The sequence below is a fragment of the Dioscorea cayenensis genome, chromosome 16, assembly GCF_009730915.1.
Source record: "Dioscorea cayenensis subsp. rotundata cultivar TDr96_F1 chromosome 16, TDr96_F1_v2_PseudoChromosome.rev07_lg8_w22 25.fasta, whole genome shotgun sequence".
Lineage (NCBI taxonomy): Eukaryota > Viridiplantae > Streptophyta > Magnoliopsida > Dioscoreales > Dioscoreaceae > Dioscorea > Dioscorea cayenensis.
The window spans coordinates 20,117,155-20,129,441 of NC_052486.1; the positions used below are offsets into that span (position 1 = coordinate 20,117,155).

A 12,287-nucleotide genomic window follows, 5' to 3' on the forward strand; every position below is an offset into this window, starting at 1 on the left:
TATTTTCACGTCAATATATATATATATATATATAAAAGTTCTATTCAATATCATATACATATTTTGTAAAAATTATATAATAATAATAATAATAATAATAATAATAATAATAATAAACCACCGGGGTTTAGAGGCACTAATGCTTTCCTATGAATTGCTTCAACAGACAATTTTTTTTTGGGTTAAAACGTGAGCAAAACTTATTAAAAAAAATTTAAATTATTGGTAGAATTAAACATTGTTGGATATTAATTTGATCCTGATTAGTCAACTGTTTTTTGAAAAAAAATAATAACACGAATATCAAGAATGTTATTTATCAATTATCTAATAAAAAATGATAATAACTATACAATTTACCTGGTTTTGAATAACCTCAATCCGTACCTAAGCAATCTTAATTTTGGGTGTGAATTATGTAGGGATCAAACGCAAAATTTAACTTTTGCAGTAACATACTTTTATAAGTAATGAATGATATTTTTATTTATTTTATTTCCTGCATATGTACCATATCAACAATTATGGTCATTCAGCATATCCAATAATTGAGGCCCATGTTTATCCAAAATTGGGGCCTGCCAAGAAATGAAATTCGATTCAGTTTAATAAATAAAAAAGGAATTGATTTTCAAAGTTATCTGATTGTTAGTTAAAAATCAATCAAAAAGTACTGAGTTTTCAAAGATAGCTGACTGATTTCATATAAAAAGAGTACTTCTCTGATAACGTGTCCATTCCATCCTATTATTTAGGATCATGCTTTACAAAGAGAAATAATTAATAAAACAAAACAAACCAATGAATGAGTTTGGATGTTTACCTGTCATTTATCTTGCCTCTCTGTCGCTACTATGAACATGCTGTGTTTGGATCAGTGCTCCTCCGGTCCATCTTCCCTGTCAAACCCACTGTATAAACATCACCCAGGAGATAACATCAACCATTAATCAAGAAAATTAAATAAGAAAAAGAACAGAAGAGAATATCATTGGTGAATCATGAACTATTCATCTTAATTCCATTTCATAATCATGAAATTTCTCAAGAACAGAATCAACCCCAGAACATAACATCACCGAGGGAAAAAAAAACATCAACCTTAATTCAAGAAAAAGAAAAAGAAAATAACAAGAAAAACACAACAGTGATAAATCATGAATTGTTCATCTTAATTTCACTTCACAAATCACAACATGAAATTATCTCAAGAATAAAGCCAAAAAAGAAATAATAGAAAAGGAGAGACCTTTATGGGAGGCGCTGCCATCTTGCTTGCTCCAATAAAAACCAAGATAAAGAAAAGAGAGACAAACCTATTACCTTCCCAAGTTCACCAACAACCTCAAAGCAATATACCTGAAAATCAAAACATAAAAAAATTTAAAAAATAAAAATAAAAACAAAGAACTCCATGCACTTACAGCTTTTGAAGGTTTTGGAGACATTGTAACTTCGACGGAAAAACGCCGGTGAGGTTCTACCCCTTCAGAGACCTTCAAATCAAATCAAATTAAACCTTTTTTTTACAAAATAAACCTCAAAAACACAAAATTAAATTTATAAAAATTAAAAAGAGAGGAAAAAAAATTTACATGGAAACAATTGAGCAAGTGTTATCTGTGTGGCAATGGCAAGTGACAGAGTTCTCTATATCTTGGAGTGTACTGGGAATGATCCAGTTACCTTTTCTGGTGCAAGGATCAACGGTGAAGTTGCAGTTATTCTTTCCCATAATCCCTGCTATCACTGCATTAATTTCACAACATATATTCATTTCCATATATGAGATATATATATATATAATCAAACACAAAGAGTACTGGTTTTTTTTTATAAAAAAGCTACTGTATGGTTTAGCACTCACTCTCTGTGTCAATAAGCTTCTTGGTTTCTCCGGCAATGCTGGGGAGAGAAACAACATGGATCACAAAGAGAATGAGGAGGGAGAGCTTGATCAGATGGATAGCCATGGCCATGAAAGTTGAGAGAGGAGATGCTGAAGAAGAAGAAGAAGAAGAAGAAGATGGTGATCTATCATAAAAGTCACAAAGGATCACTCATAAACTGCAAAAATGGCTCTGCAACATTCGAACTTACATAAGAAGCAAGCAATCCATTAAAATATGGCAAAATATTCAAGCCAAGTTCATCACAAAAACTAATGATAAAATACAACTGGCAAATAAAGGCATTACATTTGAAGGTTGGAAACTGTTTCCCATCCTTCTCAAAGTACTCCCTGATCGAAACCAGAGTCTTTCCTCGAAACTCCTGCAACGTCATCCTCCTCTTGTTGGAAAGCTGCAAGACACAAACCATTAAAAAAGGTCTCAAACCAAACAAAAATCAACAGAACCCAAGCTATCAAATCTCAGAATCACCAGGCAAACGATAAGATCGCCGTCGTCGTCAAACTCCTTCTTCCCGCGCTTCCCTCTGCCATCCTGATTCCTCTTCTCCTTCTTCTTGGGCAGTCTTAGCTTCAGCTTAAGCCTCATCTTGCTTGGATTTGGGGAAGGACTCAACCACTAATCGTACAAAGCGCTTGCGGTCAGGATGGGAAAGGTAGATGCTGAGGCGTTTGGCGGCTGCGGTTCGGACCTTGAACTCGGTGGTCTTTTCCATGTCGATGGTGCTCAAGATGTCCAAAACCACGTCAGAGGTCTTCTTCTTCATCTCCCCATCTCCGCCGTTGTTATCAAAAAGCACAGAGAAATAAAAAGAGAGCGAGAGAGAGAAGCCCAAATCTCGTCGCCCTTAAAGCAAGAGGAAATCCTCTATAAATTTATTTTCAAGCCCTCGCTGCAAACCCTCTCCAGCTCTCTTGGCCATCGTTGCTCATCCTCCCAAGAGGCTCTATCTTCACCACTGCTTTCATCTAAAAGCAGCATGCTGAGAAAGTCTCCCATCTCACCCCTCGCCGTTGTTGCTAGCTAAGGTTAGAAACTGCTGTTGGTGGCCAAAGTTGGAAAAATAAAAGAACTAAAATCTACCGTTGATTACATAGGGAGTGAAGATGACAGATCCTGGCCACTGATTTTCCATCAAAGCGTAAATCCAAGCCGTTGATTGTCAAAAATGCTGAACCAATCACAACTGACCAAATGTCCATCGCAGAAAAAGCTTCAGGAATAGTATTTTTGCGGATAGAATTAAGATTAAGTATATATTAATTATCTTCTTCTCCCAATAAACAAATCTATTTCAAAAAAAATGTAGCTTCAATATTTTTTTAATAATTTTTTTATTAAATAATTAAGGTCAGTTTTATGCTTAGGCTTTAGGCCTTTATAAGCCTTGAGCCACCTCTGGAACAGAAGAGAAAAGGAAAAAAAGAGAGAGGGAAGAAAAAAAAAGAGGAGAGACAGAACAAGGAGAGACGGAGATAGGGAGAGAAGGAAAAAGAAAGAAGACAAAGAAAGAAGGAAAAAGAGAGGAAGACAAAAAAAGGACTAGAAAAAAATACAAAGAGTTTGAAGAAAAAAGTAAGGAAAAAAAAAAGAAAAGAGGACGAAGAGTAGAAGAGGCCTTGGTTCTTTACGGGGAAGGAGACAAAAAATTTGGAAAAGGATTATCAGACGGCCAAAGTTTCTCCCACAGTGTTCAACAAGGTATTGTACCCATCTTTTATCCAAGAAATACACAATAAGAGAAATATATATATATATATATATATATGGCAAGAGAAAAGTCTTTATGCATGCATGATTGAACATATGTATTCATGTCATGGCTTACATGGACCCCATCTTTAAATGATACTTGGTTTTGAAAATTGAGAGCATGCCATGCACATTCCATGCCGATGAATCATGATGCTTCTTTCATGCATTAAAAAGAACAAATGCAATGGGTCCCACGTGATTCTCTCATGCATTTCTTTTTCATTTAAAACAACACCATGCATGTACATTTTTTCTCTCTCTCGTTTTCTCTCTCTCTCTCTCTCTCTCTCTCGTTGTGAGCTCCGAAACCCTAGTAATGGAGATAAAAAAAACATCTAGCCACGACACGTTGTAGTTGTGGGAGAGAACAAAGTCGAATAAATGGTCAATGGATTTTAACACGTTGTTGAGTATGTACGCGGATGTTAGGTTGGTGGACGAGGCCGAGAAGTTGTTAGACGAGATGAAGAGGCTGGATAGATGGAGTTATAAGGCCATGAACGAAATAGAAGGTCTTGGCACTTTATGATCCAAAGATTGAGCCACCGAGGGACACCATTGTGATGAGCCAACTTGCATCCTTTGCTGCTGGTTGTGTGTGGTGGTCATCGATGTAGGAGGTTGTGGCTCGGCTCAAGGTGTGTGAGCCTAGATGAAAAGAGTGTGAGGGATGAAGAGGTAGTCATGCATTGAAAGAAGCCGCATTCTTTGGTGAGGCCAGTTTGTCCTGTGAGAAACACAAGAAAGGTGTTCTCTGATGGTGGTGCAAAGTTCAGTGTAAACCTTATGGTTTTCATGAGTGACTCTAATGGGAGGCGGCCAATGGTGGGGTGAGTATTGTTGGAAAAGTCAAACACGGGCCTATAGTTCAGAGAGCTAGGATTGTCCAGGTTGCTCGTGCTTGAGTTGGTTGGGAGGAAATTGCTTATCGTTCGAAATGAATGGAATTATGAGGATGGTATCCTTTGTGATGTTTGAAGAATTGAATGTGCTCAGTAATTCATATACTAATGCTGATGGGTGGGCATGGCGGTTATTCAAAATTTGGCCCAATTGAAAAATGGGGGCTACTTGAGAAGTTTCTGGGGATGCGCTTTTGTTGATGTAGATGTTCGAATGATTTTATCTCTATGTGCGTTTAAGCAGAGGTGAGTAAAAAAAAAGAAAAGAATGATGAAAAAATGAAGGGTAAAAAATGAAGAGGAAAAAATAAAAAAAAATGAAGGAAGGGTATAAAAAAAAGGGAAGAAAATAAAAAAGAAAAGGGAGAAAAAAAAATGATGAAAGGAGAGTAATAAAAAAGGGAAAGGGAAAAATGGAAAAAAAATGAAGGGTGAGTTTAGGAAAAAAAGAAAGGGAAAAAAAAATGAAGGAAGAGAAAAAAAAAGATATGAAAATGAATGATGGATTAATTTATTGAGGGTATTTTGGTAATTTTTTTTGCAGGGCCTCCTCTAGAAAAATCCTATGAAATTTCTCTCATTTCACCAAGAAGCTTGACTTTCTTGGGGTAACGAGAATTTCTATAAAATTTCTCTCATTCCACCATGAAGCTTGACTTTTTTGGGGTAACGAGAATTTCTATGAAATTTCTCTTATTCTACCTTGAAGTTTTGACTTTTTTTGGGTAACAAGAATTTCTATGAAATTTCTCTCATTCCACCTTGAAGTCTTGACTTTTTTTGGAGTAACGAGAAATTTTTTATGGAAGTTTCTCTCATTCCACCTTGAAGTCTTAACTTTCTTGGGGTAACGAGAAATTTTCATGAATTTCTCTCATTCAATCTTGAAGTTTTGACACTCTTAGGGTAAAGAGAAATTTTCCATTAAAAAAAAAAAATCAAATCCTCTCTTCAAGCTCACTTTGAGGTCTTCTGACACTTATTGGAGTAAAAGGAAAATGTGGAATGAAAAGAAGAGTAAAAAATTTCTTAAAGTGGAAGGAAAAGTAAAAAAAAGAAAGAAGAAATGAAAAGTTTACAAAAACATCTCTTGTCAACACTCATTAAAAAAAGAAAAGAGTTGACTCTCGTTGGAGTGAAGAGAGGTGAAAAAAAAAATCTTTTCTTGAAATGAAAGAAAGGGTAAAAAAATGAAAGTTTCATTAAAAAAATGATGATGAATGAAAAAAATTGAATGAATGAAAATTTTCAAAAAAAAAAAGAAAAGAAAAATATCTCTCGTCAACATTCATTGACAAAGTTAAGTTGACAAAGATTTTCTTGAAACCCATTATGAGGTCTCTTTCAAAAAAAGAGTTTGAGATCCATTTTAAAAGCAGATCAAAATTATCAAGTTAATGACCTAACCATGTTGAGGGTTCCAACTTAAAGAATCCAATGGTCAATGCTCAAAAGCATTGAAGAGTCAAGACTTAAATGCCTTATGTGAGCGACAATTCTAATCAAAGGTGGGGTGAAAAAAAAAGCGCACAATTATATTAAAAAATTATTATCTTTTATTTTAAGAATTACTTAATAAAAACAATCCAATAGATGTGGCTAAGCCACGTCCCATTATATTATAACCATCACAAAACTGAATTCATAAATCGAAGTTGTCATGTGATGTCTCTCAAAATCTTGCGGATCAAACGGACCCATAGAATCATTTTTCAAATAAAAAACATAAATATTATGTAGCAAAATTATCGATGTCTTAATCATTCATCTCTTTTTTTTTATTTTTCTTTAATTAGAGAAATAAAAAAAAGGCAAAGAATTATTATTATTTAAATAAAAGAAATACTGTTCTCAAGAAGAAAGTTGTAACTTTTTGCCGAATCTATTATTTTATTATTCCAAATTGGTTTATTTTATTACTTACCAAGTAGTTTACTCAGTAAAAAAATGGATCACATTCTAATCTTCTACTTCTTCTTTACTCATTCTCCATGACCAACCAATCCCTGTCTCTTTCAATCCTTGCCTGCTTTTGGCCCTAATTTCTTAACTTGTTTCTCCATTGAATCCATTCTTCGCGTTGGTGATTGATGCCCCCTTGCCCCAATCATTGGCCTTTGCGTCTCGTTCTCCAGATCTTGTTTTTGGAAGTTGGTGACTTTGTGTTGAGATTTCTTAGTAGGTGGGAAGGGAGGAGGAGGAGGAGGAGGTGGAGTATCTATTGATTTTTGTGTTTGTTTTCTATTGATTTGGACTAGTTTTATTTGATTTGATTGGAAAGTTCGGATCTTGGTGGAGTTTGATTGGTTTTAGTTTAGAGATTGGAGCGGTTGAGGAGAAAGGGAGGAGCTTTGGTTTGTGGCTGATGGCTGAATTGGTTGGGCCTCGTTTGTATAGCTGCTACAACTGCAGGAACCATGTCTCCCTTCACGATGATGTCATCTCCAAAGCTTTCCAGGTGATGATGCTTTTCCTTGAATTTTCTTTTTTGTTTGATCTCTAAAGTTTATAGCTTTCATCTGGTTAGATACTTTATGGTGTTTTGTAATGTGAAATAATTTGAAGTTTATATAATGAAATTCAAGGTGTTTGGATTGAGAGGAAGCAGGCAGAATGAATGCAAAAGAAGGAAACTTTTATCAGTTTATCTTATTTAAGTTGCTTTGAAGATTTAAGTTTCTTAGTGTTTGATATCTAAAGTTCATAGTTTACTCTGGTTAGGTTGTTTTTTGGTCTTTTGAAATGTGGAAAGAGTTTGATGGATTAATTTAAGGTTTGTTTGGATTAAGAGAAGCAGAAGAGAAGGAAGAGAAGAAATTTTTATCAGTACATCTTCTTTCATTTGCTTATTCACTTTGCAAACAATTGCTTTGTTTTGCTTTCTTTTCCTCCATTTTCCCTGAATTCATGCACTCTCTAATGGATGAGCAATGTGTTTAATTGTGTTATTTGATGGAAGATTTTGAGGTTGGTTCTGTAAATTTAACAAATTTGTAAATATAATGTGTTGTTTTATTTTTGTTATTTTACTACTATGTTCGGTGAATGAGCTTGCCTTGTATTTGCCAATCTAAAACGCATTAGGGGAGAAATGGCCGCGCATTTTTGTTCTCTCATGCTATGAACATTGTTGTCGGGCCAAAGGAAGATAGGCAACTCATGACTGGACTGCACACAGTTGCGGACATATACTGCCAGGATTGCCGGGAGGTGTTGGGTTGGAAGTATGAAAAAGCTTATGAGGAGACACAGAAGTACAAAGAAGGGAAGTTCATATTTGAAAAATCAAAGATTGTCAAGGAGAACTGGTAGCCCATGAATCAGATGTTGTTTTGGAACAGGTTCTGGATGCTTATAGTTCCCTTCTTGTGCAACATGACCTTCATTGAATTTAATTGAAATGTTCATCTTGTAAATATAGCAATCACGTGAAGGTCCCTGTTGTTGCTGGTTTCATTTTCTTCATGTCATGTATAAAGATTGTGTTCTGGTGGCTGTTGATTTCTTTGTGGATAATTTGCGTAACTTTGTGCATAATGCTTTCGCATCCACTGTTTCTTATTGTTTCAGCATGAATGCACCAAAAGATTTAGTGCTTCAATCTGAATTAGTTCTTGCATTTTCTGTTATATATTTATATAATTTCACTTATTGCTAAGGTGACAATCTTAATGGGTATTTCCTGACATACTGTGATCGCGCAATGAATCTCATCATGTTTTTAACATTGCTTAATTCACTACATAAACATTGTGCTTCATGTGTTCATTTTAGAACTCTGTATGTCTTCATGAGAAGCAACTTCTGCACAAAAGTGGATTGTTCCCTCTGAGGAAGTTATGAATGCTCGCTATGTAAAATTTATTTTTCCTTATTGAGCATATTACATATCACATATCATATGAGTAGCCTCTTCGGAATGTTCTTTCCTTTTATTCTAGAAAAACACCATGTTGTGATGTTTTCTAGTTATAATCTAAATCATGTGTAAAGGGTGCTTGGCTCTTCTAAAAAGTATGCATGTTGGTGGTTTTGTGTCATTGGGAGCTTACAGTAATTCCTCGCTTATGGTTTAACATGTCATTGCTAGTTTCATATCATCTGTACTCTGTTCAATTAATGGTCATTGGGAATTGCTTATAGTTTTGGATTCTCTTTTGTTTATGTCTTTATGATGACCTGAGTAATACAGCTGCATTGTTTCTCTACTCAAAAGTGTGTAGCCACGCAGAATGTTGTGTCGATTGTATCACGGAACGTTCTTCACAATTTCTGTTGTTCATGTCCTTATTTTGCCTATAGTTATGGTTATCGAGTACTATTATATAAATAAACTTCAATTCCATTGCTCAAGCATTTACTACATAATCTTAGAGAATATGAATTTGCATGGAGTTGTGTAATGTGATCTTGTGATATTCTTCACTTTATGGTTTAATCTTGTCACTATGTTATGGCTGTCTTTACTCTATGTAGCTGCATTATCGTTGAACAGTTTCGAATAGTGATGCATCAAAAACATGTTTTTGGACTTTGAGAAACCAATGCTGCAGAATGTTCTGCAAAAATGTGATATTAGACAGCAAATTGTGACACTATAATTTTGTTAATGTTATTGTACTCGAGTCCATTATCTCTTGAAAGCCTGATAAATAATTTTTCCCTGTACTACTTTCATGTTGTTCAGAAAACCGCTTCGAAGCTTCAAACTTGAATGCCAAACTAGTTTTTTTTAGCAGAAATTGTGTGTTATTTGATGCTTTATGTGCTGAAAACAGAAACAGATGATCACAGTGCCAGATGATTTTTCATTCTTTTATTATGATAGCTTAAACTATTGCGATATATTGAATATTTTTGGGGTGAAAACTGAAAAGTTGGCAAGAAGACCATGAAGATTTTATTAAATATCAGACTGGAGATGGTTGTTGGTGTGCTTCCAGCTTTAACTTTCCAAGCTGATAATTGAAAATGTTTATTTGTTTATTTAGTTATTTATTTATCTGAAATTCCTCCATAAAACTCGTATGCTTGCATTATTACTTCTTTATGTTGTTTATCAACACTGATATTTCTTGATCTAAAATACATTTTGTGCATTTGTCTGCCTGGGTGAGGGTTGCTCTCTGACTTAGTCATTGTTAACTTTTAGTTTTAAATTTCCATTTAAAATTATATACTTTTAGATTTTCTATAAATAAATTTCTTTTATCTATTTATTTTGTCAAATTATTATTGGGGAATCGCATATTTGCATCATATAAAGGGTGTAAATATGCAAATCTTTAGGTTTTATGGGAATATATAAGTCGTTGTTATTATTATTATTATTATTATTATTATTATTATTATTATTATTATTATTATTATTGTTGTTGTTGTTGTTGTTGTTATTGTTGTCGATAAACCTCAACATTTATTGAAATTGGGGAATCGCATATTTGCATCATATAAAGGGTGTAAATATGCAAATCTTTAGGTTTTATGGGAATATATAAGTCGTTGTTGTTATTATTATTATTATTATTATTATTATTATTATTATTATTATTATTATTATTATTATTATTATTATTATTATTATTATTATTATTATTATTATTATTATTATTGTTGTTGTTGTTGTTGTTGTTGTTATTGTTGTTGAAAAAATCGATAAACCTCAACATTTATTGAAATAAAAGAAGAAACAACACCCAAAAAGGTCCGTGGAAAGTAGTTGCTAAACATGCTCCTGTGGCACCCGGTGCTTGGTTTGGATCGTGTCCAAAGAATTTTAAACTGTGCTTTGTTGTTTATGAGGACATGAGTATATGAATAATTTTAACAATAATAGCCAAAATACAAAAGAGGTTTTATCCTTATTAGAAACATTCAAGAATTTCTTTCTAGCTAAATATTTTTATAAACAATTGTACCCGAAGTCATTATTTTGTTTATGGGGATATTCATGCAAATATTCTATTTTTAAAGTGTGTTGGTAAACTTAATTTACATCCGCAGATTGCAAAACAAGTGAGAGAAGAAAGATGAGAGTGCAATAAGATGATCAGTAACAGTAAATGTAATATGCAGACGTTCATAGAGCACCCCACTTGATTCTTTGCATCACACTTGATACTGAGCAGGCCACTTGACACTATTTTTAAGTACAAGATGTTCAAATATGACACGATCTTGCAATCCAATGGTTCATCACAAACTTCCATATATATATATATATATATATATTATCCTGCTCATATGGATTATAGATGACGTCGAGTACCCTACATATTTATATATATATATATATATAATAATATATATATAATAAGATAAAAATGTATACTACTAATGATATATTTTAAAATTTTGAATATATACCCTTGAATATAAAATCATAATCTGACGATATATACTCGAATAATATGTATAATTGTATATATACCTCTGAGGTTAAAATTCTGTCAGCTACCTAGTAATAAATATGCAAAATGATCGTTATACCCTTTGCATATATACCCCTTAAAACTTTTTCATTGTAAATTTACAAATACCCCTTTAAAAATCTAAAATTTAAAATAACTAAAAATTACTTTTAATTTACAAATATGAACTCTAACTCAAAAACTATTATTTGCACTTTAAAATATACCCTAAATTTTTAGTTTTATTGAATTTATTTATCAAACCTAACTAAATAATCTAAACAAATTTTAATCATTACAAAAACTTGGATTATGAATGCACCTTTAAATAACACATTTACATATACAATATCCACATATCACCTATAACACATTTACAAATGCATCCTTAATTATCATAAAATCAACATATTTAGAAAATGAATTTTAGTACATCAATATCTTCACAAAAAGTTTACAAATAAACATGTTCACAAGCTTACAAATACATCAACATCTCTACATGTTCATAAATTGATACTAATACATCAACAAGTCCACATGCTCACAAAATAATATTTGCAAACACAACATCTCCACATATTCACAACATGATATTTGCAAATATATCAGCATCTCCACATGTTCACAACATGATGTTTAGTACATCAACATCTCCACATGTTCACAAAATGATGTTTAGTACATCAACATATGATTCGATATCTGAGCCACTACTATACGATGAATGATAATTTGTCTCACTTTCAATTTGCAAAGCTAAGACAGTATCTTCAACACAATCTTCTTCATTTGCCATATTGATGTTTTCCTCATTTGCATCAACACTTGGTAGGTTGCAATAGGGTTGCCATTTGAAGCACTTCTTGGAGTTTCTCTCATATCATTTGATTCTAAGTTCAAAGTTACATAAATCTGACACTTCTTTATGTCTTTGTATTCATTGAACATGCTCATGAGATCTTCTTCCTTTCTAATTTCATTGAATAACATCTTATTGTTTTTTCTTGTGACACTCCAAAATATAGGTATTTCATTCATGCCCCATTTGTAGAATTGTGATAGATCCTCTGCCATACTCATTTTGTTGTATAGATCCGTATCCATTGTAATTTTTTTTTTTCCCAAATGATATTTCATTCTTATACCATCTTTAATTTCCTTGAAGGGATATATCCGCAATTCATTTTATTTTTCAAGGTTGTACATGCAATTATGATGTTTTGGGCCAAAAAAATGTAATTTTGTTGGTTTTGAGGGGTATATAGTCAATTTTCCCTAATAATAATAATAATAATAATAATAAT

General features: G+C 33.0%; 1 protein-coding gene across 1 annotated transcript; it reads left to right on the forward strand.

Moving 5' to 3' along the window:
* The first annotated feature begins 6,785 nt into the window (after positions 1-6,785).
* On the forward strand, positions 6,786-8,086 carry LOC120278778 (protein yippee-like At4g27745). Its single transcript, XM_039285508.1, has 2 exons — positions 6,786-7,028; positions 7,655-8,086. Exons 1-2 carry the CDS (start codon positions 6,936-6,938, stop codon positions 7,880-7,882), a joined length of 321 nt encoding a protein of 106 aa, XP_039141442.1. The 5' UTR covers positions 6,786-6,935; the 3' UTR covers positions 7,883-8,086.
* Positions 8,087-12,287: the final 4,201 nt, after the last annotated feature.

Bases quoted from the DNA above. Each gene is read 5' to 3' on its own strand.
- LOC120278778 (XM_039285508.1), top strand. From the start codon at position 6,936: ATGGCTGAATTGGTTGGGCCTCGTTTGTATAGCTGCTACAACTGCAGG. The intron at 7,029-7,654 runs GTGATGATGCTT...AAAACGCATTAG, and splicing joins TCATCTCCAAAGCTTTCCAG to GGGAGAAATGGCCGCGCATT.